The sequence below is a fragment of the Python bivittatus genome, unplaced genomic scaffold (assembly GCF_059951505.1).
Source record: "Python bivittatus isolate LINGU-HERP-01145 unplaced genomic scaffold, Pbiv_v1 ctg000220_np1212, whole genome shotgun sequence".
Taxonomy (NCBI): domain Eukaryota; kingdom Metazoa; phylum Chordata; class Lepidosauria; order Squamata; family Pythonidae; genus Python; species Python bivittatus.
The window spans coordinates 14,269,762-14,297,135 of record NW_028277048.1 but is presented as its reverse complement, the minus strand read 5'-3'; the positions used below and the strand labels follow the sequence as shown (position 1 = coordinate 14,297,135).

At 41.1% G+C, this 27,374-nt stretch overlaps 1 protein-coding gene across 1 annotated transcript in view; it reads right to left on the bottom strand.

Moving 5' to 3' along the window:
• TNS2 (tensin 2) overlaps positions 1 to 26,287 on the bottom strand; it is a 135,728-nt gene extending 109,441 nt beyond the window's left edge. The window contains exon 1 of the mRNA XM_088137937.1: positions 25,831 to 26,287. Coding sequence (XP_087994063.1) covers positions 25,831 to 26,088 — 258 coding nt within the window. The 5' untranslated portion in view covers positions 26,089 to 26,287. The remainder of the gene's footprint in view (positions 1 to 25,830) is intronic.
• Between the last annotated feature and the right edge of the window lie 1,087 nt (positions 26,288 to 27,374).

Genomic DNA, 27,374 nt, shown 5'->3' with positions numbered 1-27,374 from the left:
AGGGATGTGCAGCAACTTGGCACACCTTGTTGCCCCGTTGCTATTCTTATCTTGGACTGCATTTTCTATACACCCGAAGGGATTCTACTGCATACCATACTGGCCAATGTCTCTAAGTAGAAGAGCTGAGCTCTGGGACTGAGAAGAATGGTCTGCGCGCTCTTGGATTCTTGCAAAGGAGTTGCCATAATGTTTTAGTTTCACTCTTTCAATTGCCAGCAGTAGTGTCAAGTTGCAATTCTACAGTCCCCAGGGACAAGAGCTAAAAATGGCAGGCTCCTAAAGTCTCAAAAGGAGGCCAAGAATAAGGGAGGCAGAAGACAGCAAGTCAGCAACATCTGGGAAGCCACAGATTTGTCCTAGAAGAAAAGTGAGATATGCTGGCAAAATAAAGAAAGGGATGGGGTGGGGACATACCCCAACATGACAAAAGGAGGGATCATATTGCCTGCTATTAAATGCCACATGGGGCATTTTAAAGTGGCTTCACAGTCAGCAACATGCAAACTAGGTCAGGGTGAGAACAAACAATAATCCTGATGGAGCTTGATAGCCTTTCTGCAAATCTGAAAAGCTAATGCCCACCCAAGACCTCCCTAAGCTGGGGAGAGGCAGTGGGGCCTCAGCAGTGTCTGGGGATGATCCTGAGCACGGGGGGTGGGCAGCTGCATTCCCGTGGGCACCAATATGCCCATGACCATTTCTCTGTATGGTTGCCAGGATCCCTGTCCCATCTAATTGGGTCTAGATTATTTTAATTAATAAGTGGGAAGCTGTCTTGCTACAAAGGAAAGAGATGATGTCTAGGAAAAAGTTGTGCCCACTTATCAAGGGAAAAGACCAAGATAATTTGCGGCCACAGATGGCTTCCATGAAGGTGGCAAGGAGCAAACTGAGCATTTGCCTCTGATGATGGGATGTTTGGCCGTGGGCACCCTTGACTGCCATTTTGTGAAGCATCCTCGGCCCGTCTAAACTTCCAAGCATGCCCACTCCTTCCAAACTCCAGCATCGCTTCATCAGTGATTAGGCAGAAGAGAGACTTCAAGTCTAAAATGTCGCTCTCGCCTTCTTTCAAGCTTTTTCTACTCTCTTTTGAGATGCCAATGTTCTCCTGTGCCTTTAAGAGCAGAGTAATCTGTGGAAATCATTTGCTGGTGAGGTTTCTCATAGTTATATAAACATTAGTGTCCACTAGGAAAGGGAGGCAGTTATAGAACCGTTAAAATAAACATATCAGTTTACTAAATACTTTTAAGTTATTTTTCATGGTATTATGTTAGATACTACCCATTAAATAATTAATATCCAAGAATAGGATGGCCAAGTAGTTACCCAAAAAATAGATAAATAGCACAAGGACCAGTTGAAAATTATGTCAAATTAAAACTTTTTCTTAGGTCGAACTGGATTTGCAAAAAGAAAATAAAAGAAGACTGAAATCCTGTGCCAAAACAAGGCAAAAACCACAAACTCCGTAGATGTGTGATCTAATTGCATATCCCTGAGCAATGGAGCCAAAGAAATTAATGCAATTTAGTTCTGCAATAGCATGCATAAGGGCCCTTAAACTGGCCAGGAAATTTCTCTGTTCTTGACCTCAGAGATTTCCCCAGATGTTGGCCACATCCCGTAGCCTTCATAAAGGCTTAAAACCTGCTTTTTAAAAGTGAAAAAACAAAAGTAGATTCCCAGGATACTAAGCTCTGGTCCAAATACCAATTCGTGGTGTTTTGTTTAGGGCAGTGTTTCTCAAGCTTGGCAACTTTAAGATGAGTGGACTTCAACTCCCAGAATTCCTCAGCCAGCAGGCTGGGGAATTCTGAGAGTTGAAGTTCACACATCCTAAAGTTGCCAAGCTTGAGAAACACTGGTGTAAGGAAACAGATTTGCAGGAAAGAAATCCTGTTCCCCCCATTTTCCTAGGGAAAACCCAGGGTATGATAACGTTTTGTTCTGTTTTGTTTTCTTCAGGACAAATACTGCCTTTCTTTTCAACAGGTCTTCTCTGAAACAGAAGCATTTAGAAATTGAATAAAATTGTTTAGCCAGATCTCCTAACTTCATCACTTTGGCACCTCCAGAACCCTCTGTAAATCGGAGAGTGCCATCTTCTGGTTAGATATTAAACTGCATGAGAAATAAATCAGGTAGGTAGAGAATAATCTCAGAATAGAATCTTTGCTGAAGACCCTTTGTTTTCCATTGTGCTGCTATTCCTCCCCCCGCCCCACAACGCACACACATCTACACTCAGAACTGTGGCTTTCTTCTCAGTGTCAGTGAATATAATGCAGTATCCTCTGTGTTTCTAACGAATTAAAAGACCCTACATTAATGCATAGCCTTGTACAGTAATCGCAGGAGAAGCTGGAGGAGTATAAAAGGTTCCTTGTACTTTAGCATCTGTGTTTACAGCACAATCCACATCGAAAGCCACAAGTACAACATTGCAACCCCGGGTAAGGAAGAAGGTCTCACAGGCCATTTCAAACCTTTCTTACGATAAAGTTTCTAAATGCACGTGCTGTTACACATCGGCTTTAACATAACAATACTGCATTTTTATTCCCAGCTGTGCATATTTCATCCTCCACATCACAGCTCCCTCCCTTTCCATCACTGAAGGAGAGGAAATGGAAGACAACCATGAATTCCTTGCTTGCAAATGCTTGGCTGCTGCCTGCAACAAAATGGAAGTGAAAGAAATTCCTCAAACCCCATGGTGCCCAAGAGTGCTAACATTACAAGATTGCAATGCGCAAAACTCAGTCACTGAGGGACACTGACATCAACAATAATGAAGTCATGAAGCGGGTTAGAGGGGGAAGGTGGGATGCAGAGAGGGTCTCGTGTCAGCTTGGAGAGAGTGTTGTGTGTCTCAGACATCACACTACCAAAAAAAGTATCTCATATGCCTTGGCACCACATGGCTGTCTGCCCTGTTTCTCTACTGAGCTGTTCGAATCAAGCCAGAGAGCAATTGTGCCAAGGGGTAGCCTTCCACAGCCTTTTATAAAGTGGACTTGGAGTGATTTCTGCAGCTCCGAACAGAATTGCTTCAAATGGCCAAGGGTGGTTCATGGTGGCCAACGTCTCACAATTACTTGTCTGTGCTGTGTTGTTACTTATTTTATTTATTTATTATCAGGATTTATAAGGCCATCCAACTAAAACAGTGTGATTTTGGGTAGCATACTACATAAAAAAAAAAACAATAACACACACACACCCGCCAAATTATGTAGTCCCCTAGCCAGAATTTTGCTTTGAAAAGAAAATGATTTTATTTCACTTTTGTGCTGACTCACAAGTGCACAAATCCACTCTCCACTCTTGTATCAGCCATCCAAGGGGATCCCTTCAAAACATCCAGATCGGCTATTTTGTGTTTATTCTTTGCACATGACTTTGTTACTATTTTCACAGGGTTTAATGAAATGCCCCCAGAGAAGTTACCCAGGAAGTAATTGCAGAAGCCAAATATAATTTCTGTAAATGTTTGTCCCTATCCTAGACATAATAATACCAAATAAATAAAAAAAATACATTTTAAACTACAGCACTGTCAAATCTAAATGTTGATTGCTTTTTTTTTTAAATCATGACAATCAGATAAGCTTTTTTTTTTTTGGTAAGTAAAGATTTATGGTAACGCTAATTGGACATATCTTGATTGGGTACAGTCCTTAGGTACGTTTTTTACTCTTTGGGATCTGAGAAGAAAATAAAAAATATTATCTGAAAAAAGAGAAGAAGTCTGCTTAAGAAAAACAATCAGTGTGAACTGAAGTATCACAGGACGAGACAATATCCAGCACAGTCTCAAAATGTCATTTTCTCTTTTCACCCACCTCCTGGATGTAATTAGACCTGCTGTGATTAATTCCCTTCTGAGTAAAGGTTTCACTGCAACATTCACATCTGGAGCTTTCAATGTTTTAATTCCCTGTCAAGTTAATAACTCCCTTGTTTGGAAAAGGAGAGAAAACGGAAGTCATTAGATCCTGGGTCTGCTGCAGACCATCAGGTATGCTGACCCACAGAAAGGAGGCCCAGTTCAAAGTATAAGTTGTTTCAGGGGTCTCCCAAGAGAGCTAGGTATTTGTGGAGAAAACTGGAGGTAAAGGGTGAGAACACACACACACAGCTGAATTATAGAGAGAAAACTGAGCCAAATGGACTCTTCTCCATATTTGTAATTCCAACAATATTAGTTCTGTACTTTAAAAAAATGCACTGGGTGGAAAACCTGCAGGCACACAGAGCCGCATGCCCCCTCCCATGATGTTAAATGAATCCCAGAACCCCCATATTGCTTTAATTCAACGGTTCAATTTGGACAGCAGAGTTTGTCTGTGGCATCATGAAAATACAGGTTGTTTAACATTTAAGGCTTTGCAAGTTAAATACAGTGGTACCTCGGTTCACGAACTTAATTCGTTCCATGACTCTGGTCGCGAACCGAATTGGTCGTGAACCGAATCAAATTTTCCCATAAGGTTCAGTCTAAATACGTTTAATCCGTTCTGACCCCTACAAATATGGTCGCCAACCGATTTTGGTTGCCAACCAAATCAAATTTTCTCATAAGGTTCAATGTAAATACAGTTAATCCGTTCTTAACCATATGTATTTTTTTTAAAAACCACAAAAATATGAAACAAAGTACAGTACAGTGCAGTACGAAGAGAGAGAACAGTAACCTTGCTTGAGGCGACTTCTGGCGTGGAGGACAGGAAGGCGGGTGGGGAGGCGGTTATTGCTTGGAGGGAGAGTCCCCCTCCCTACAGGAAGCCACGACCACGTGTCACAGCAGGGAAAATGGCCGCGGGTCGTATTCGTCACCCGATGCGGAGTTCGCAAACAGAAGCAAAATTTTGCGAATGGTGCTGTTCATGACCCGAATTGTTCGTGAACAGAAGCGTTAGTGAACCGAGGTATTACTGTATCAGTCTAGTTTTCCTGAAAATTAGAAATAAAAATGCTTTCTTGTCCAGTTTTGGCAAGTCCTTGCCTACTTTTTCTCCTGGCCTTGCTAACTTCTCCAAGCGCAGCCCTTGAACATCCATGGCAGCTCTGCTCAGATTTGTAAAGTCTCAAATTTCAAACCTGAAGTAGTTTCCTAGAAAGTAACTGAACCCAATGGCATTGATGATTACTCATTGGTGGCTAAATTCATGAACCTTGTCAGGCCACAGTTTTAACCACTGTTACTTGAATGCACAATACTAGCCTGGTTCATACATAGTTCAGCAAAAATGGGTGCATTCACACATTGCTGCAAGTCAGAATGAGTCCTGTTATAGCATAGCTCAGCTCAGCTAGTAAAGCGGTATTGGCATGCTGTGCTTAACCGGGTCAAGTTAAGACCTAGCAGCTGCATTTGCACAACATGCTAGGCTTAAGGTTTGGTCCTAATGAGTAAATGGATAGAAGATCCTCAGGAAATCCTAAGGCTGCAGGCTAGCTTCAAACAGATCTCACAAGAAGCCAAGCATAAACCTCTTCTGTTGTTGCCAAGAAATAATATGCCCTTGAATAGTACAAGGAAATGAACTCGACTTGAGGTCTATTGAGCTAACTCATCCTGTTTAGTTGGTTTATGATTTGATGTATTGTGCAAATGCAGAAAATTCAAGAACCAAGTTAAGTGTGAGGTGTGAATGCAACCATTCAACACAACAAAGAGGTCAATGAGCCATAAAAAAAATGAGGATAAGAAAAAGACATTTCATAATGCATAGAGAGATTAAAAGACAGTTGTAAAAAATGTAGGCAAATGGAATAAGCAATGGTTCAGATTAAGAGACTGAAAAAATGCAGTGATTTTAAGAAAAATTAGTTTTGGAATTAGGTAAAGAAGGCTAAACAAGGAGCTGCTAAGCAGAGTGAATGGAATTAAAAATAAAAAATGGCTAAATTATGGATATGGATAGACAGTGATGTATTAAAGATTGGAATTGAAATAAATGCTATGAATGTTAGCATCTAAGAAAAAAAGGGACGAAAATTATGAAAATGATGACATAATTGCTGTGAGAATGTTGAAGAATGATAAGACTGCAGGTTTATATGGCATAACTAGAGAAATGTAAAAATACAGATATGGTTTGCTTACAGAGTGGCTCTGCAACTTGTTTGACATGTAAAAAATGCATCTGGGCCTGAAAATAGGAAGAATGTCATAATTGTTTCCCTGTAGAAAGGAAAAGATAAGGAGAGAGGATGCAAAACCTACAGACTGATTTGTTTGTTAGGCTTACCTGAGAAGATATTTGGCAGAATTCTGAAAGATGACAATAAGCAAAATTTGAGACATGTGGGGCAGGTTTATACCATGTATGAGGTGTGTAGACCAGATTTTGCTCTTCGGAGGTTTTTGAGAAAAGTAGGAATTTGAGAAAGGAAGTTCTAACCCTAACCCTAACCCTAACTGTACATGGGTTGACTTGGAGAAAGCTTATGATAGTGAATAAACTGAATTCCATTACTTTCTTAAATGGAAGTGTGAGAACTGGATAGCAGAAATATAAAAATAAATTGAATGAGGTAGGAATGAGGTACCTAAAAGCGTGTGTGGTAAAACAAGAAGAGATATGGTCAAGAATGAGTGGGTGCTGAATGAATGTGGACTTGATAGAAAAGTGAGTGACCAGTATAAGAGAACTACTTTGAGATAGTTTGATGATATAGCAAGAATGAGTGAGGATTCAGTTGCAACAAATAAATATATGAAGGAAGAATGAATGGATCGAGAGTTGGAATTCATGACAACCTAAAAAAAAAAGGAACGGAGGAGTTTAAAGAATAAAAGGCAGTGTACGAAGCAGGATGTGATGAAAGCAAGGAAGATCTGGAAGGATGGAAAGGTATGGAGAGATATAGCGAACGGGGCTGTGTAAACGAGATTAAGCTATGTTTCCTTTCCTTTTCTTATCCTATGGCTCCAATTTCTTTGGCTTACTATTTCTTACTCCTTTTTTGTGCTCTGTGTAAGAATTTCCCTTTCTATCATAAAAATTACCTCAAGAGGCCCCCCCCACTAGATTATTTTTTGCATGGGGGGTGTTTGAAGGATTTAAGGTACACATTAAGTCTTGCCGATGCGTATGGCATTGTTTCACCAAATCAAACCACAGAATCCCTATCCCCAGTTGGGTTCTGATCTCGTCCACTTTTAAAATGCAGGTCCTGACATGTTCTATCAAGGCTGGGGTGGATGTCTCAGCACTGGAAGTTGCACATCCTGCAATAATAAGACTTGATAGATCATGGAAGACTGTGCAATATTTATGTTTGTTTGAATGGAAAAGCAGTGAGAGCTCAATGAACACAAGGCTAATAGAAGTAACTGTGCAGGTGTGCATACAGCTGTGCATAAATATGCATACACTACAAATGGACAGAAAATAGGTGTTAGGTATACAAGTGAGAATATCTGAGAACCTCTGGGAATCTGATGTGGGATAGCTGAACTGCCATCTTCTGTTGTCTTCCATTTCTATGTGGCTCTCACATGTAGATGAAGCACAGAAAAACACACCAAAGACTTCTGACTGCTGTTTCCGCTCCAAATTAAACTAAACTAGAGAAGGCCTGCCTATAGAGCATATTCTCAACAGCAGTTTTGGGAGATGATTACAAAGGGAAGAAAAAAACAGCAAGAGGTGATTTGTCCGTCTGAATATGCCAATCCATCTTCAAAGTCACAACGTCACGCGACTTGTATTAGAAAACAGATCCCAGAAAAGTCTTTTTGGAGGTTCTCATCTGTCATCCCAGTAATGTCCGAGCAAAGACCATGAAACTGGCTCCAGCTACTAATGGACAATTGATTACAGCCTCTGCCTGACTCCCCCCACCTTTCTTTCTTTTCTTCCCCACCCCCATTAAAATGTCTGGGAAAGAAATAAGTGACTGCTTCAGACTCCTCTGAACCTTCCTCAGCTTGGGGGGTCCTGGAGTCACAGAGGATGGTGGGAGCTCTATCCAAGACAGCTGGAAGCTGCCAGGATAGCCCCCTCCTCTCTCCCACCAAGACTGCAAACCTCATAAGCGCAACCAGAGGTTAACCCTCCCTGTACCAAAACAGCTGTGTTAACCCCTTGCTGCCACATAACCTTTTCTCATTGGGTGCCTATAGACAAAAATTATGTTTTTTAAGTGTTAGGACTAGCATTAAGAGAAACTGACCTACTTCACTGAAAATAAAAATCCCCCTTCTATCTCTGACCTAAGATTAACCTAAACCATTAACAAGTAGACAAATCTAAGACCTTCTGAAGCCATATTCCTCAACCATGCAGGCTACACAGACCCTGGTTTCTTGTGCTCTGCAAATCTGAAGATGCTTGAAATATCCCTCTCCTTTCAAATCTGCTCATGGTTTTCCTTTGTCTCATAAGCAATGGTAATGCAAATATTTGTTTCAAAGAGAGGATGGATACAGTCAGAGGAGACTGGCAGCAGAGAAGGGGAGCTGAGGCCTTAACCAGGTCCCTTCCCTGTTTCCCTACTTAAAAGTTTCCCCCTCAGCAGCAGCTCCCCTCTAAATCCTTGCAGACACAGGGGCAAAGGTTGGCAAAGGTTTAAGCACTCCTTTGCTGATTCACAAGCACAACATAAAGCCTTCCTGTAGCAACTTTTAATCCACAAAAAGGGCATTGAGCCTCAATTATGCAGTTTAGTAATATTTTAATAATAATTGAAATTATTATTATTATTACTGTAATAATAACAGTAATAATAATAATTTATTAAACCAGTATGCCGCCCAACTCCCAATGTGTTCCAGGTAAAACTTTTGTTAGAATGAAACTGCCAGGCCATACAGAGGCACCAAACCAGAGTAGAAATGGTGGCTTGTGTTATAAACCTTCTTAAACACGAATATCTTTATAGTTTTGTGACAAGCCCCTACATTTGATGTAACTCAATAGTGTCCCCTAAAGCATTTGATAAGTTTGCTAGGAAAACTGAATAAATCAGATTTCATTCTATTTGCCACAGTTATACTTTCTTGTACCAGAATACCAAAGAACGGGCCAACACTTATAACTTAAATGTAAGGCTAACAAGATGCATTCTGGCTTGCTGGTTAGAAATGGAAGTTATTGCAAGTTTGGATAAAAGAACAATCCAGTAGGAGGTTAGTTTTTACTGAACTCAGATTGTGTTCCCTCCACCATGATTAAGCCATGGCAACACTTATCTTCTCCCTTGTTCTCATGGCATTGCCTTCATCTCATCCAATGCACGAGTAAAATAACCTCAAGTTGCTGTTATCTGTATTGAAGTATTATTTCCCCATTTATTCCAATATTATCCAACAACAGCTGCAAAGTGGGTAAAATCACTGTCACCCATTATCTTGGAGGGAAGTCAGATGATTGAGAGAGACTAGGAATAGAGGAATAAATGCAAGTTAGGCATTGATCATGCAGATAGCAAATGCCCCACTGAGATGGTTGCTGACAACTCATGGATGGATGATCCCTTTAAATAACAGAGAGGAAAAGCCTTTGGGTCCCCATAAAAATGGGCAACTTTACATTTTGCTGAGTATACCTAACAGCATCTACTCCAGATTCAAACCTTATTTCTCTTTGATCATCCTCTCCAAGCTCTGCATAGGCTATGAAAACAGGATCCTATTTAGGCAGGTACTTGGCTAAGTTAAATTAATTGGCTAAGTTTCATTAGCTTTGTCTTATTTGGAAGTTGGTATTTGTGATGGTAGCCTTCCTTTCTTTTTCCCCTTTTCTAAACAAACTTTTTATAGCTAGGGATTTGGCTATTTTGTTTTAGAAGAGGAATTTCTCTCATGTGCAGGATTACAGCTGCAGAGCAATTTATCGCATTTATTTAAAAGATATCTTATCTCTAAACAGATGTATCTACGGGCATTTTATTTAAATTGTTCATTTTTTAAATGGACTTTGGTATATGGGACTTCGGTGCATTCCAATCCCTGACAGTATATTAGCTACATTGTCAGTAAAGTGTTCTAGATCATGTCCATAGCAAAAACTGTATGGGGAAAAAAGGGAAAATGTGTCTTCAGAAGCGGAACAGTTAGGTTAGATGAATTTAAGCTACCTCAGCTGCAGGCTGGGGATGAAATGAAGGCAATTTCATGAGGACATGGCATAAAAAAAGTTACTGGGACATAGTCTATTTATCCTGTGGTTAGGGAATTAAGGCTCTTGTAAGATCCGGTTATGGTGTTTATATTTCTCCTTCCTCCAATGAGTTTAATGTATTCCTCCCCCACCCCACCCCCTTTTCTCCTTCTAGATAGGCCAGCCAGCACCAGCCCCAAATCACCCACTGAGTTTCACGGCTGAGTGATGATTTGAGCACAAATCCTGTCTTCTTAACACAGCACTGTAATTGCACGTGGTGATCAAGATAAAGATATGACTCCTTGTGACCTCATGGACACATCCATATAGATTTCTGGGGCAGAAGTGATTTACCCTGGCTCTGTTCCAGGATCTTTTCTCGGACTTCCCAGTTTAGCTTACCACTCTGGTATGTTCTGGTGGTCTCCTTCATTCCTCCAGTACTAATTAAGTCCAACTCAGGTTAGATTTTTGAGATGAGACTAGATGCAATAATTTGTAAAGGGATTACTATACAGTACTATTTTTTCCAGAGAACACAAGCTATTCCTTGAAGCTTAACCAATCTTTTTTAGCATAAGCCTTTGTGGCTTTGTTCAGGATAAAAGGGTATTGTTTTCAACCTTATCTAGATGCCAAAAACTGGCAGCATGGATTCTTGCCATTTGAAGATAATAAAGACACAAATGCTAAATGCTGTATTATAAGCCTTAAAATAGGATTAACATAGAGGAGAAAAGTAAAGCAAAGTCCTAGAACTCCCTTTCATAACCATGGAAAATCAGAAAATTCTAGCCCTTTTGTGACATAGCCCCATATCACTGCCTTGCCCCTCCTTGTTGCAGGTGGAGTGTGTTTGTGTGTGTGTGTGTGTTTCAGTACTATAATGCTAATGGCCCTAAATGGAATCTGGTATTCTCACCTGCATGCTGTTAATAAAACTCCATTCACTTTGTTAAATCATGGACAAAGTAGCATCATGTAAAGCAAATGCTAAACTGCAAATATATATATGTAAATATATAAACATATACACATATAAACATATATATATATATATATATATATATATATATATATATATGCAAATATATAAATGTAAACTAAAGAAAAGAACTGAAAGGAATGTCTATCTAGAACAAGTGTACACAGGGGATTGGAAACAATGGTTTTATATAGGAAACTAAACATCTTTTGTCTTGCTATTGCCAATGATGAATTCTGCATGTCGTAGCTTGAAAGTAGGTTGTTTTGTTTCGAAAAAAGAAACAAGATCATTAGTGTTTTAGGGACACTGATTACAATGGCATGAAATGCTTGACTGGAAGAGGGAAAAAAAACTCTTTGTAAATGCTAGCCATGAATCACCAAAGAGAAGTTTACCATAAGGTTTCCATCTCTTCTGGCTCTTGTATGTATGTGTGTGAGTGTGTGCGTGTGTGCCAGAAGATGAGAGCCTTATGACAAATTTCTCTGTGTGGGCTAGATCCTTATGGGAAGCAGAAGGTATTACGGATACTGAGAAACTAGAAACATTAGCATTCTCAAGATGATGTCACTATGGTGAGACTGAATATGTAATGAGATTTTGAATGACTGGGGGAGAGAGTTGCCACAGTAGACAGAACTTGAAAAATATGGCCAATCCTTGATTGAGTGTTACATGCAGGGAATCAGAAACTCTGTCTTTTTTTTCTCCCTGAACTATAGCAATACCATGGTTTAGATGATTCTGGCTAGTTCAGGGAAGTAAATCAATTTTCTGTTCCTCTTCCAAAAATGTAGAGATGCTAAGAGCGACTTCTTGTGGGCTGTACAGTCCTTGTTCTCCCCACATAGCACTTGGTACCAGAAAAAGGGCAAAGTTTCCACCTCCTTTACCTCTAAAATCCTATAGCCACAGGCATAACCGGCAAAAAGCCTTGCAGGCTGGCTGCAAGGATGCCTCACAGCAGAGGCTGGCAAATCCTTTGCTTGGATCACTCACTTCCAAATCATGGCTACAAACCAAGCCATGCAAATTGTGGTTTTTCTTGACTCCAGCAGGGGGTTGTGGGCAAGACGGCTGGGAACTGTTCATGACTGAATCTCAAAAATGATTGAACCAGACCTCAGGAATTCTGATTCCAATGTCTCCTTTTCACTGTAGAGAAGGGGAGAATGGGCAGAGAAATTCCTTTGCAATCAAGATTGGTACATTCCATTTCTTCCTTTGTTAGCCTTGCAATAGGGCTGCATTGCAGTTAATCAGTCTATCAAATCAGGAGTTAAGCTCTAAAACAAATCAACGCCAGCAACAGGCAAGATCCTTCTTTATAACTAAGAGTTGCAAGTTAGCAATGGGGCCAGAACAAATCACAAGACAAACTTAGTTCCCCAATATGTTACAGTCCCTGAAATGGCTGCCTCACCAGACCTAATGACATTGCCAAGATGCAGATATAAGGACAAAAAAGTAATTTAATAAGCAATGTTATTGTGTCACTCCCAGCTTAATAAGAGAATCTGGAGTAGTTGATCTTCCATTTTCTTAATTTGCTAAAGCACAGAATTCAACTTTTCTCCTTATAAAATTTTGGACACCTTTCTCCAGGACTCTGAGTGCACACACTCTGGGAATAAATAATAGAATTTAGGAAGAGGTGGTGAATCATTGGTCTTTCAGAGGCTATTAGATTTTAGTTTACAATGAAGCCAGCCAACATGGCCAGCAGCCAAGGAATTGTGGGTACTGTAATCTGACAACATCTGGAACACTATTGGTTACCCAGCTCTGAATTTGAGAGGAAAGAAAAAGATCAGAGGAGCCCTCTTCAATTAAATGATCTTAAGCATATTTCATAAAATTTATTCAGTCTTGTTCTGAAACCTATTCTTCCCAAAGGAATGGATAAGAAAACAACCTTGATTGATTTACAGTCTAGGACCACCCTGTTGGCCCTAGTCAAGAGACTAAGTTCTCCTGGTATTTTTGGAAAGGGCTTGATAACCAGAATTTGCAGCCTGAATTCTACATTAATCTAGATTCCAGTAAGAATTAAAGTGGGACAAGGTATGAATGACATTGTTTCTGGAGCTGCTAAGCCATATCTTTGCATTCTTATTGGTATTTCCACTGAGCAACCTGTGTAGGACAGGTAGATAAAATACAAACAAGTGTGGGTGTGTAGATATTAGAAAGGATTAAACACAGGAAATGCCATATGCAGTCATATCTCATTGCATATCCTCTTCAAACTGGATATGGGGAATTTCAAAATGAAGCATCCATCTGGCTTAGGCTGATCTAGAAAGCTAACCAAGATCAGAGTGAATTAGTCTTTGGATGGGAAGTCATATATAAAATCCAGGGTCATAAGCTAGACTAGGAAGTAGAAAAAACATCCCTGAATAAGAAATGACAAACTACTTCTATATCATGCCATGAAAACTGCATGGATCACCCCAAGTAAATTACTCAAAGTTGAGATCAACCCAAAGGATATTTGACTTGTCATATTGACATAACTGAAGAGTAATCAGGATTGTAAGGACAGGAATACATGTTTCATATATCTTTGTACCAAGGTATTCCTTTCTATCATACCCTGCACGGTGGCATCATAAACTTGCTACACACTTGACCACTATCCATGGATGAGAGAAGGGGAGAGACAGAGAAGAACATAGCATGTTGATATCATTTCATGACTTAAATCATCCTCCACGAATATGACTTTAACTTCCATAATACTTTTGTTGACTGGGAATGATTGAAGTGGACATTCCAACACATCTAGAGAGTACCCAGATTAGAGAAGGTTTGAATATGTGACCCTCACTGACTGAGCTCAGTTTTTTAGGTGACATCCCTGTGTTGACTACCTATGGCTCTAGAACTCAGGGATGCACTATCTGGAGTCCCAAAAGCTGGGGTGCAGTCCCAAGAGCTCTTCCAAACATTGACAGAAAACTGGGAAGTAATCATATTATTAAAAAAAAAAAAAAAACTATTCCCACCTACTTCTTTGTCTTTTTTCTGACCCCAACTCCCTGGCATACTATATAAAGATCAAGTGTCACCTTTGGTCCTGCTCTAGTCTGGTCAAGAGCAGTCATCTTCAATCTAATACCCTCCAGCTGGGCTTCATAGATCCCAGAATCATCTGGCAACATCACCATAGTTGGTTAATGGCCTCTATGTCAGGGTGGCTGCTAAAATATGTGTGGTCAAGCTGTGTTATAGCCCTCTCTGTTGCCTCCTAAACAAGACAACACAGTCTGTGGTTTAGCTATGGTGTAAATTGTACTATATAGCCAGGTCTAGGTTTCTGTACTACAGCCTTACTGCTTCCCCTAGCTGAGCTGATTAGATGCAAAATCTATTCTACTGTATGTTAAAGTGGAGAGGATGGAAAGAGTATTTTGAATACAGTGGAAAAGGCGGAATCAGAGTTTCAGGCCTTGGATTTGACTTGCAACAGGTTGGGAATGACTGCCATACAGAACCTCAATGTTATCTGGAAAAGGAGGGAGGGAGAGGAAAATGGTAAAAAAAAAAAAAAAAATCTAGGAGGGGAATTAATGCTTAACCTTTTCTCTAGCCAATTCTTTGCTTCTTTTGTGGAGCAGAATGACAATGTCCTGCTTGCTGCCAAAATTGCAAGGGTAAAATAATTGCAACCATGCTGAATGAAATCTGCTAATGCACAGAGCATATGCATATCAGTTAGGAGTTGAAAAATGACAGGCAGGGAAAACATTAAGCCCCAGGAAGGCAGATAAGTGTTTTTCAGCTCTTTTGAACTACAACTCCCCAAATTGTTTGCCAGTAGCTTCCCATAGATAATAAGAGTTGAAGTCCAAGACATCTGGATCTGCAATACCCCAGGATTCCTACCCCTACACTCTTTCCCTTCTATTACATGGCTGGGGGTGATCAGTGTTGTAGTCCAACACACAGGGAGAAACCTGTTTTATAGCTTGACCAGGTTCCAGTAGCTACAGTCAGACTCCTCTCTAGCTGCCACTCTCTCAAGAAGTCTCCTCCTTCCCTGCCAGCCAGCCAGCCCCTCCAGAGACTCCTTCAGTCGCTCCCTTGCATGGATTAGGCGCCTGTAGGTTGGTGGTTGTTTCATTCAGTTAACCCCGCCGAGCCTTGCTGGTGCCCAACTTTGTACCCTTGCTCCAGCCAAAAACAAGAAGAAATCCTCACATCAGATTTTAACCTCAAAAAATGCAAGGAACGTACTCAGAATTGGCCCAAGCCAACAAAACACAGAGCTAAAGAAGAGGAGAAAGAAAGAGTAGCTTTTGGGTGGGAAGGAAAGCAAGGGAATCAAAACCTCCAGCTCAAGCAGAAAAACAAGATGTAGATTCTGAAAGAAAACCTGGGGGGAAGTGGGGAGGAACTATGGGGCAGTGTTCATGAGGATGAAATAGATTAGGATGTGCTAACAATCATCAAAAAAGGCCCTGCACCAGATGGGCAACCCGACGCCCTTCAGATTTGTTGGATTTCAACTCTTATCATTACAGCCAATGTAGCAGATGGCAAGGGATTATGGGTGCTGTAATTAAGACTATCAGATCTGGGCTGCAAGCATGAGATGGCAGCAAGAGATGCAGAAAAACCCTCACTCTTTGTTGCCATCTAGTGGCCATCCAGAATGTTGTGGCCCAAATATGGCAGACCCATTTGAAGCAGCAGCTTTTCCAAACCTATTCCAAATATGCTTACCCACTTCCAAAGATTGGAGTTCCCTGATTGTCCCAGGAAACTCTTCCACGGAATCTCATCTCATCCATACTCCAGATTTGAGCTGACTTGGGCCTGGGCTACCTCTTAAGAGCTGGGGTCTGAATCATAGCAGAACCCAAAAAGCAGCATTTTCTCATCACTCACCTGGGCAAAACACCATCCATTCTCCTATTCTGAAGAACTTATGCTATTTTATATACAAAAACACCCCCCTCAAAAAAAAAAAAAAAAGGATTGGTGATTTATAGGGATAAATGCCAGAAAATGGGGATGGGGTCCAATACAGTGGGGTCAAAGGTAGCTGATCCCAAAGCAGATGGTTTAGGAAGCCCCGTACAAAGCAAAAATGGAGCTTCTTCCCTTGCAGGATAATATAATAATTTTTGGCACCTATATGCAGTGGTGTGCTAGAGCCAGCTCATATTAGCTTGCGAGAGCCAATTGTTAAATTTTCTGGAATTCTGCAAGCCAGTTGAAAGCAGAGCTGAGCTGTAACACCTAGCGGTGTGGTGGTAGCAATGAAAGGAACAGAGCTGATTGTTATACATTTACCAGCACACACTGCCTATATACAACATGTTATGTGTTCCAAGCATTTCACAGCTATTATCCCAGTAGGGTTACATAAAAGATATGTAAAATAACTTGTATTTATTTTTCCTCCTCTCCCTACATATTCCCCAGTATGTATTCTGTTTCTTAAGCCTTAACTGGATGGATCAAACTGAACAAGAAATGTATTAGCTTATCGTTCAATGTACAGGTAGTCCCTAGTTTAAGAGCAAGCTCCATTCCCAAGGTCTGTCCTTAAGTCAAATTTGTATGTAAGCTGGAACAGTATTATTCTATGATACTGTATTATTGTGTAATTAACTTGAACCATTGTGGATTTAACTCAAATTTTGCTACAACAGGCTCCGTTCTTAATTACGGGTCGTCTTAATCCGGGCGTTCTTAACCCGGGGACTACATGCATTGTATGAAGCCAGAAAATGGATTAATTCAGTAACCAAGTATGAATGGTACTTTGGGCATTTGAACTTGGTTTTGCCCCGGCTTATTAAACGGGCTTTGTTCCTTGTGATTTTCTGCAGAGATACTGTAGTAGAATCTGTGATAAAATGTTGCAAGGAAGAAGAAATTCTAGCCAACTGTGCCCTTTCCTAAAATGCTACATGCTCAGTCATGCTTAGGGAAGGGCATATCTTACTTATATAAAATAAGATTTTGGTTGGCGTTGGATTTCTCTTGGGCCTTTTCATGATTCTTCCCTGTGCATGGATGAAATTATTTTGCCTGCATAAAAGTTGGTATTTGGAGACAGAGTTCAACTTGAGGAAGTCTATACTGTAAAATTATAATAAAAATATTTTTAAAAAGACTTGAGGAAGTCTCAATGGGCATAGAGTGCTCTCTTTTGATTATCACCCACTACTTTTTTTTTTTTTTTATGATGAGGCTGATTCTGGTTAAAAGAAGGTGTGAATTCCAGGCTACTTTAAAACAGCATATCAATTACAGCTCTCATAAGAACAATAAAATGATTAAAAGGTAAATTAAAAAACACAATGTAACTTAAAGCTGATCTTAAAAAACACACAGAATCAGCATCATTAAAATTGGACCTTAACTCTGAAAAAAGCAGAAAAAGGATTTTGCTATGGGACCAAAATAATAATGAGATAGAGAAAAAACATTTCCGAACATGGCCTCCAGAGCTGAGCTGCAAAAGACTTACAGGAAATGTTCTTTGCTGCCATCTAAAGGGCATTTAGAGTTTTGCAGCCCAGACTTGGTAGTCTTAGCTATAGCCACTAAACACCTTTTCTTTGATAATCACCCACTTCACTTCAGCTACCAGCAACCTCCTTGAAAAGACTTTGTTGTCCAACACAGTGTAGTATGATCCATCTTTTTCGTTTTCTTCAGGACCACGTACTATGCCAGCATACCCACTGCATTATTATTGAGACTTTCAGAGTTACTTTGTGCCTTTCATAAGAAGCTTCCTCCTTGCAGTGCCTGGCCCATTAATTGTTTCTTGTTCAGTGGCCCATCAGCATTAATGACATATTTCCCCTTCATTAGTAAGTTCAGTTTCCTGAGGCAGGGAAAACTAATTACTGATTTATTTCAGAACAGCAATAACAGAGCCAGAAGTTGCAAGGAGGAAGTTATTAATTAAAGTTACAGGGAAATTCATCTGAACATGACTAAGTTTAAGTAAAGAGGTCATGGGGATGGGCATTGTTGAACAATAAAGCATTATAGTAGTGCTGTGTAGAATCACTATTTAAATTCTGCTTCCAGCCCATTTTACAAAACAATATTTCGGTAGCTCTTAAAGGAACATGCTGTGGAAGCAATCTATATCTGAAAAAGATATAACTGATATATAACCCCAAATGGAACTGTTTGTTTGAAATATTTATAGCTAGCCCACTTCACAGACAATCCCATGGCAGGTTACAACATATATAAAGCAAGATAAAACTATAAAACCAAATAACATAACTCACACATTAAATCATCACAGTGGCATTGACAAAGAGGCGCCTAAGGGACTCACGGCATCAACAGGCTGAGGAGCAAAATCCAGTGTGTGAGAGTGAAAAGCCTTTACTTGACATGAAATGTGGAAAATGTCATTGCCTGGTATCCAGGCAAAACCAAAGTGCCTCTATGCTTTTTCATGTCTCCGAGGTCTCTAAATAGCACGCCTCTCCCAGCTGCGGGATACTGTGCACGGTACCTGTTTAGGCAGGTACATAGTAGGAGAGGTATTTAAATTCAATCACATTAAGCCTTAAATGTAATTTCTAAAACATTGACTGGTAATGTATAGATAGTTCTTTAAGGATTGCCCCTATGGATAGCAGTGCCTCACTGCCTCACTCTGTACTAATTGCTGTTTCCAAGTCATCTCTGTGGATAGACCCACAAAAAGTGCACTGTAGTAATCCAAAGAGAAGGTTACCAGAGCATGGGCTTCTGTCACTAGGAAGATGATCAGGGGACTAGAAATGAAATCCTTGATTGAAGGGATTGGGAATGTTCAGCCTTGAGAGTAAGGAGATGATAGCCTTCTTCAAAGACTTGAAAAGATGTCACACAAAAGAAAATCAATTTCTTTTTTCTATCATTCCAGAGGGCAGGACATGGAAGAGTGGATTTAAGTTAAGGAGGGCAGATTCCAAGTGAATGTTAGAAAAGACTTCCTAGTGCTAAGAACTGTTTGATAATAGAAACAATTGGATGTGTTCAGGCCGACAGCCCTTGGTTGGGGGTGCTTTAAGGTAGATTCCTGCCCTGAGTGCAGAGTTGGGCTTAATGCCCTAAATGGACCCTGCCCATTCCTAGGACTTTACGATTCTAAAAGAGATATTTGTGATGCCGAAATCATTCTCAGTACCTCAAGAATCTGGAAAATCCTCTTTAGAAGAGGTCATATCATTACCTCCTTTAAATCAAGAGGACCATTCCTGATGTAATGAGATGTTTACCACTTCCTGGACCTACCCCATCAGTAACTTTCTGCTGAATCTTAATAAACAAGAAGAATCTTTTTAATTCCATAAAAGGCCTCATAAGATCATCACCTCTACCAGCCAGAAGATCTCCCAGACCATTCAGGAGTTCCTTAAATTCTATCAGTTTTGGCTACAGACCATTGTAATAAGTTATTTCCTCCTACAGATAGGATATGCCATCACCGGTCAAAACCTAGCCATGACAAAGTGGTGTGACTGTGACAAAATGGTCATGGAAGAAATTCTAAACCTGCAAATTCTCTTTGCAAAGTTGCAAAAGGTGTAGCCTGTCACATATGTCACAGCAATCATGAGAGAACCATATGTTTCTCATGGTAGCCCTGTGAAGCCTCATATTGGACCCATCATAACATGAAAGACTTCCAGGCCAATCAGGATGGAATTCTCTAACACCACTTCTTAAACCACCTTAACTAGCTTGGCCAAGGAGGCTGTAGATATACTTGTAACATCTCCATTCTATCGCTCTGATTCAACACCAAGTACATGCCCTCAAAACTGGTGCTAGAATAGAAGGATTCCCTCAAGAAGAAGATGAAATCTATAGGTGACAGCAACTCCTCCCCCACCAGCTCTCTGGCCTAGAACAATTACCCAAATGAGCAAAACTGGATAAAATCAACTCCACAAGTATTAATAATACACACAAGGTTAGTCTTCTCTTCCACAATCGAATCATGGATGGAGACTGTTTTATTACAGAGTGACTTGGCATTTTAAAATAGCACTAGACCAGAAGGAAGATCAGCCTAAGTTTACAGTTCTGGATCCAAATTTCTATTTGGGCAGCTCACATTGTGCAGCCTCATTTGCTCTTAAGGAAAGTAAAAGTCTATTGATACTGCTATGTATATTTATTCATCTGTACTGCTCTTTACATTAAGCAGAGCATTTTGTAATAACTGTTTGTCCCCTCAAACAAATGAAGGTCATAATTAGACCCATTTAACAAATAGAAAAATGAGGCACACAGTAACCAAGACCACATATGATAGAGAGCTTTTTCATATCTTTAAGCCACTTGATAATCACTGAGCTGAATGGTAATTTGTTATTTTTTAAACTTTTTGAAACTGGGTGGATGCTCCCCTCCTCTTCAATATGTAGTTTACCAGCTTACCAGAAGCCCTGAGGGCAAACCTCACTGGGTAGATAGAAAGGTTCTATGGTTTCTGCATTGCTTTTTCTAAAAATAATTTTCTCAGGCTTCCCACAAAGAGGATATAAATCCATTACCAATTACATAACCTCCAACATTTCTCAACTGAAGAGAATACAAGAACTTGTGTGGGCCTGTAAAATCATTCCTTGACTGGATCTGCCAACACACTAGGCTAGGCTAAAATGGGGTTGATAATTTGTGATTTAGTAAATTGCAGAAATCTGGTCATCATCTTAGCATGTTGTGTGAACCTGGCTGCCACAATAAGCAATAATATGGCTGACTGGTTTGGGCATCACATATTCCGTGAACATAGCAGTTGTGTCCTCAATCCTTATCCTTCTTTGGTGTCTTTGAGGCAGCTAGTCAAGACATTTTTCTTTCAAAAATCTTTTGCTGTATTTAACCTTGCTGAACTGTATTTATTATTTTTATTTTAAACCTTTTCCACTGCTTCTACTAATTCTTCTAACTATTACAAGAGGTTTGTTGCTATAGAACACCTTATGGATTTAAAAAGGCAATATATAGAAAGTGTTTTTGAAAATAAAAGAACAACAGTGTTATTTGAATGAAGAGCAGGCAAGGGAGATGCACTTTCAAAAACAGAAAAAACTTAGAATCACCCACAGTTCTAAGGCTGAAATGAAATGACTGTCACAATTCACATACCGGGGGGGGGGGGGTGGATTTCATTAGAAGGAAAGTTAAATTTTCAAAGAATTTCAGAAAGTTCTTGCTCCTGAGTATGCCTTTTCTTTGGTATCTCTTCAGGGACCATGGATTGCCCTGTTTCACAGCTTTTCCTGTCTTTGCAACTCCCCCATCCCCTTGGGAACAGATAGAGAGGAAGGAAAAAATTGGTGCTCACTGGCTGATAATTACTACAAGATGTTCCACAACTATCATAGGTAGAGGTAGACATTTTCTAAAGAGGAAACCACTGCTTTGCCAACAACAAAATGCTCCACTGAAATTAGTCAGAAAGATTAATCCTTGAATCTTTCCCCTGTTTCAGGTTGTCCATTTATCCCCCACTCAATTTAATTTAGGATAGAAATTGATAATATGGCACTTACAGGCACCTACAAAAATTATATACGTGACCTCTGAATATTAAATTTTAAAATTAAAGTAACTTTAAAAATAAATAATGGCCAAATTCTTATACAATTTCAGCAATCTTGCATGGTTTCATAAAATGTTGGGCATCTGAGAATCCCAAATCTTGCATGAGATCTGATGGCCTTTTGACATTCTTACTTTTGATTTTGGGGTGAAATCATTGGACTCTTGTGAAATTAAGCAATTTCACTATATTTCAGGTATATTTTCTTTTGGGGGCAATTGGAATGTTGTGCAAATTTCATAATGGCTTGTGGGGACCAAAAAAAAAAAAATTGCCAATCCCTGATTCTAGAATTTCAAAAGCTTGTATTCTTACTGTGATTCTCTAAAACCTGCTGATTCCTTTAGTCAGGTAAATGGTTTTCCTTTTGGCGTCCATGTAGGCCAGGCAAAGCTTTTGCCCCAGTCCAAATGCACATTTCTGTCGACAAGTGAATATCCTGGTACCAAACTATTTAGGGTTTGTAGACCATTTTTAATTGAGCCTGGGAACAAACTGATAGCCAGGAAATAGCTTTCACCGCCCACAAGATATCTCTCTCTCACAGGGAGCCCATTTAATGATGAGGCTATCAAGCAATAGTAATAGCTTTCAAGTGCTTTTCATAGGTAGCTTTGAATCTAACATGGGCACAACCAAAGCATGGACAGCAATGGCAACAGCATTGTTTTCTAACCTCACAGGCTGCAGCTGAAATAACAATTGAAAAATAAGAAAAATGAACTTTGAATCATGGATGCTATGGGCATCAATTAATACAAATAATTAATACAGGTAGTCCTCAGTTTAAGAATGAGTTCCATTCCCAAGGTCTGTCTTTAAGTTGAATTTGTATGTGAGCCAGAACAGCATTATTGTATGGTATGGTATCAAAAGTATTGTGTAATGAACTCAAACCATTGTGTATTTCACTCGAATCTTGCTACAATAGGCTCTGTTCTTAACTAGGGGTCATCTGTAAATGGGGCGTTCTTAACTCAGGGACTCCCTGTACATTATTAGGGGATTAAAACATCCCCTAATAGTGAAACTTGCCATGGGAGTGTGCAGTGCAAATCCAGAATCAGGTTAGAGACCATCTTTCTGATCAACTGGACATTCCACCAATAGCAACCATTTTGGGATTAAGCTATAGGTGGGTAGCTTTCATCCATCTCACAGGGATTACAGAAACAAGTTCAATTGGGCATCACTGCCACATCTGCTTTAGATAGATAGGAGAACAGTTGCATGTCTTCAGCATATTGGTGACAAATGAATCAGTCAAAGTCTCTGGACAACTTTATGCTGTAGTGCCACACCGTGATGACCCACAAGATGTTGCTTCCTGGGATGGGCATTTCCACAGTCAGGGAAGAAGTGGAGAGCCACTTCAGTCTGACATCTTTCCCAGTTTACTGCCTGAAGCAGAGGATTCATTCTTCCTTTTAAAAGGGTCGGCCCTGGTTCAACATCAATTTTAAAATAGCAAGGGGGTTGTATGAAATAGCATCCATAAAAGAATGAGATGGACCTATAGCTCCCACTATATTTTGGAATTGCCTTCCAAGTAGGGACAGGACAACCAAAATCCAATCAATCTAAATTCTGTCCAGACTAACAACTCAGAAACATACTGTGATCCGCAATACTAGTGAAATTCCCATAATACGCTACCTAAAATGTGGCTGGCCAGTTTATGAATGGGTGCAATGCAGTTTTTCTTTTTGCTACATGGATAACACAATTACTGAGTTTATAAAAAAATTAGAGTCTGGTAGCACCTTTTCCAACAAATTTTATTGAAAGGCACAAGCTTGTGTGAGCTGCAACTCACTTCATCCGTAGCCACTCTCTGCATCTGATGAAGTGAGCTACAGCTCACACAAGCTTGTGCCTTTCAATAAAATTCCTGATTTTTTTGTCAGGCTAACACAACTCTCCTCCTACTTTATAGGGTGTATGCAATGAAGTGATACACTAGCTTTTTGGGTCTATATATACATGAATATATGAAGGACACTGAAAGAAATCTGTAGAATGCAATAATGAATAAAAGCTGGTGCCCTGACCTAAGAGAAGACAGCTCTCACAAACCCCTGTTTTAAAATATGCCTTCTCCCAAGTGCCCTTGGAAAGAAGAAGAGTATTTTGATCAGAATATATCTCATAGATACATTTCAGGACCAGTATGCAGTCACAAATTCAGCAGTCCACTCAGAATAAGAGAAGTGTGTTTGCCTCTTTTGATGGAAAATAGAAGTTGGAACAATCTTTGGAACACATCTAGACTAGTCTACAGCTCAATACAGGGATTTTTCAAATCTAGCATCCCTGACAGATGACTAACCAGCTCCACTTTTTAAATATTTCCATCCAAGGAGAAGCCAACATCTTCCTTGGCAGTCTGATCTACTGACCTCTGAATATTAAGCCAAAATCTGGTTCCTTGCTATTTTCACCTATTAATTCCAGTCCTGCTCTCTATTGAAAACTAGTCTGTTCTATCTTCTATGGTGCAGCCCTTCTGATCTGCAAAGACAATCTCACATCTCTTTTTCTCCTAACTAAACCAATGTCTCAGGTGTCATGATTCCCATATTATGAATATCTTGGTTGCTTTCTTCTGGATGCACCTTATTCTGTGCACCAGAGTATCAATTTATGCTGTTTAGTGTATTTATAAAGGACTTGTATGAGGAGTTAGAAAATTTACAGATGATACAAAGATTTTAGGGGGAGGGGGGAATAGCAAACACCTCAGTGGGCAGTATCAAGATTCAGGACAATCTTGACAGGCTGGAACAATAGGAGAAAACAGCAAGATGAATTTCAGCAGTAACACAAATGTCCTATGTTTGGGTAGGAAATGTCAAAAGACATGAGTATAGGATGTGGGGGGCATACTGGCAGTAGTACATGTGCAAATACAATTCTCAGTTGCATCAACAGAACTATAGTGTCAAGCTCAAGAAAAATTATTCCTCTCTGTCCTGCATTGGTCAGATTATAGGTAGGCTACTGGATCAAGTTCTGGGCACTATCTTGTAGTGGAACATATCTAATGGGGAGCAACCAAGATGATAAGGTGCCTGGAAGAAATAACTTAGCTGAAGGAATGGGGTGTATGTAGCTTGGAAAAGAGGAAACTGCAAAGAAAATAACTGTCTTCCAATACCTGAAGGACTGTCATGATGAAGATACAGCAAAATTGTTCAGAGTTATTTCAGAAGACAGGACAAGAAACGGTGGGTTTCCATTACAGCTGGACATTAGAATTTCCTAGTGGTAAGAAGCGGTTCAAGACCACTCCAGGAGGTGGTGGACTCCCTTTGCTGGGGCCAAAGCCAATAGCAGCTGGATGTCATCTGGCTGGGATGCTGCCGAAGTAGATTTTTGCACTGGCCAAGGGGCTGGACCAGATAACCTCTGAGATCCCTTCCGATCCTTCCATTCTACGCTTTTGCCTTTAGAGAGGCGCATTCCCACCCACTGAAGAGCCTGCCCGCGGTTGTTCGCGTTACGGCTTTGGCAACCCTGGCCATTTTTCTTCAGAGGTAAGCCCCTTTGATTCCAGGGAGTCTTCCCTCACCCGAGCGCGGGCCTCTGAAAGTTAACAGCGGAGTGGGCGCACAAGCCTCGCGGCTCTAGAGTTCACGGTCCTCAAGGCAGCCTGTCAAGAGGCCACCGGTGCGCCCGTTTCTCTCCCGCCCGCCGCCACCCTGTGGAGCGCCTTTCGGGCGGCAACCAGCCTCTCCGAAGCCCAATCATACGCCTGGTGAGATTCAAGCCTCCAGGAGCTGTTTACTTTCACGCCCTGCCTCAGAAGGAGGAAGAAAGCTAACGCGCGAACCAAGCTGAAGTTCAGGGCGCGCATTTGAGGGGAAACGGCGACGGCGCTGGGGCTGGGTGGGGGGAGAGAGGCAGGCTAGGGATGCGGAACTGCCCCTCCGGTAAAAAAGGTCTAAAGGGGTGTCCACTCGTTGAACACCTACGCACCCCCCTTAATGCAAAGCCTCACGTTCTTCGCCCCCCTCCCGCCGGGCCACAGTCAGCGCCCCTGGCGGAACCCTTTCGGTCCTATGACGCAGCCCGTAATTCCACGCTCGCTCGTGCCGAAGAAAAGCTGAGTTCACACACACCTTGGTCAGCTGCATTCTTGCGGTGCCCGACTGGCTCTTGCTCTCCCGGCGTGCTGAGCAGCACTCGGGCCCCCAGCACTCGGACCCTCCTGCCCAGCCCATACGACCCCCTCTGCTTTCTAACTCTTGCTCCGGCAGCAAGGTTGTGATTGCGGGAATACTTTCCCCCCCTTTCGCTAGAGGATCTGACTTGCCTCGCAAACTCCTCCTCCTTGTCCCTCTGCCCTCCCCACCCGCCCCGTCCCCGCCGCTCTCCATCTCCCTCGCTCTCACACAGCCGTAATAATACCGAGCTCCCTGCCAGAGCAAACTCGGTCGTGCCAGATGAAGCCGTGTGAGTTTACAAAATCCGGCCTGTAAACAGGTGGCAAAGCCCGCCCCCTCGATGAAGGTAGCTTAGTGTGCGTGTGGTGGGTGCGGGTGCCTAGAGAGAGAGGTCATACCTTTTCAGGGAATAGCATGAACGTGGGGAGGGGGGGTGCAGGGAGAGATGACATACTCTTGGAAAGAAGGAGGGTGGCTTGTCAGAATGCATAGACTCCAGCGAGCGTAGCGGGATAATTGGAAACATATTACCCCTGGAAAATCCCTCCAGAGCAGTTTTAGAGTAACAAAGAGGCATGTGTGCGGTTCAGCCAGATCTGTATCCTGTTTCCTTCCAGTTTTTCAGGGCTCTGGGTCAGCAGTTTCATGGCCTGCATCTCAAGAGAGGAGAAAGGGAAGAAGGGGGGAAGCAACCCGGTTTCTCCTTTTTAAGCAGGAATTGGGGGGGGGGGGAGGCTTGAGGGAGCATGCATGCATGTGTAAATAAGTCACCTGGTAGACTGGATAATTTTTTTTGTCAACTTTTATATAGAGGAGTAAGCCAAGTAAGACCATAGTCCAATGCAGCCTAAGGACAATACTTAGGGACAAGGTGGGACTTACTTGGAGTAAGCATGCGTAGGATTGAGAGCCAGTTTGGTGTAGTGGTTAAGGCACCAGGCTAGAAACCGGCCGTGAGTCCTAGTCCTGCCTTCGGCACAAAGCCAGCTGGGGGACCTTGGGCCAGTCACTCTCTCTCAGCCCCGGGAAGGAGGCAATGGCAAACCACTTCCGAAATCTTGCCAAGAAAACTGCAGGGACTTGTCCAGGCAGTTGCCAGGAGTCAACGCTGAGTTGAAGGCATCAAAAGAAAACAAACAAAAAATGCATAAGATTGCTAAGCCTTGCTCTCTCCTGTGGCTCTTGGCTGCCAACCTCATATGAAAACTTAGTAGAGAACTTTGAAAGCTCCTCCCAGCCTAACTAAAGGCAAGCTGAAAAATTGGCCCGAACGCTTGGATTTGAATCCCTTGCTTTCCTTTTCGTTTTTGTTTTTTTAAGGTTAAGGATCTCTGGTTCTTGTGGTGGCAAAGACACATGGGAATTGGAAAACATTTGTGACCACAGGTTTTAAACTCATTCCTCCAGACTGTTTCAGAGCATAGGACTTTAGCTAAATTTGTTTTGACATAGCCAATATAGATTTTTAAATGCTGTAAAATTGAAATATTTCATGTTTG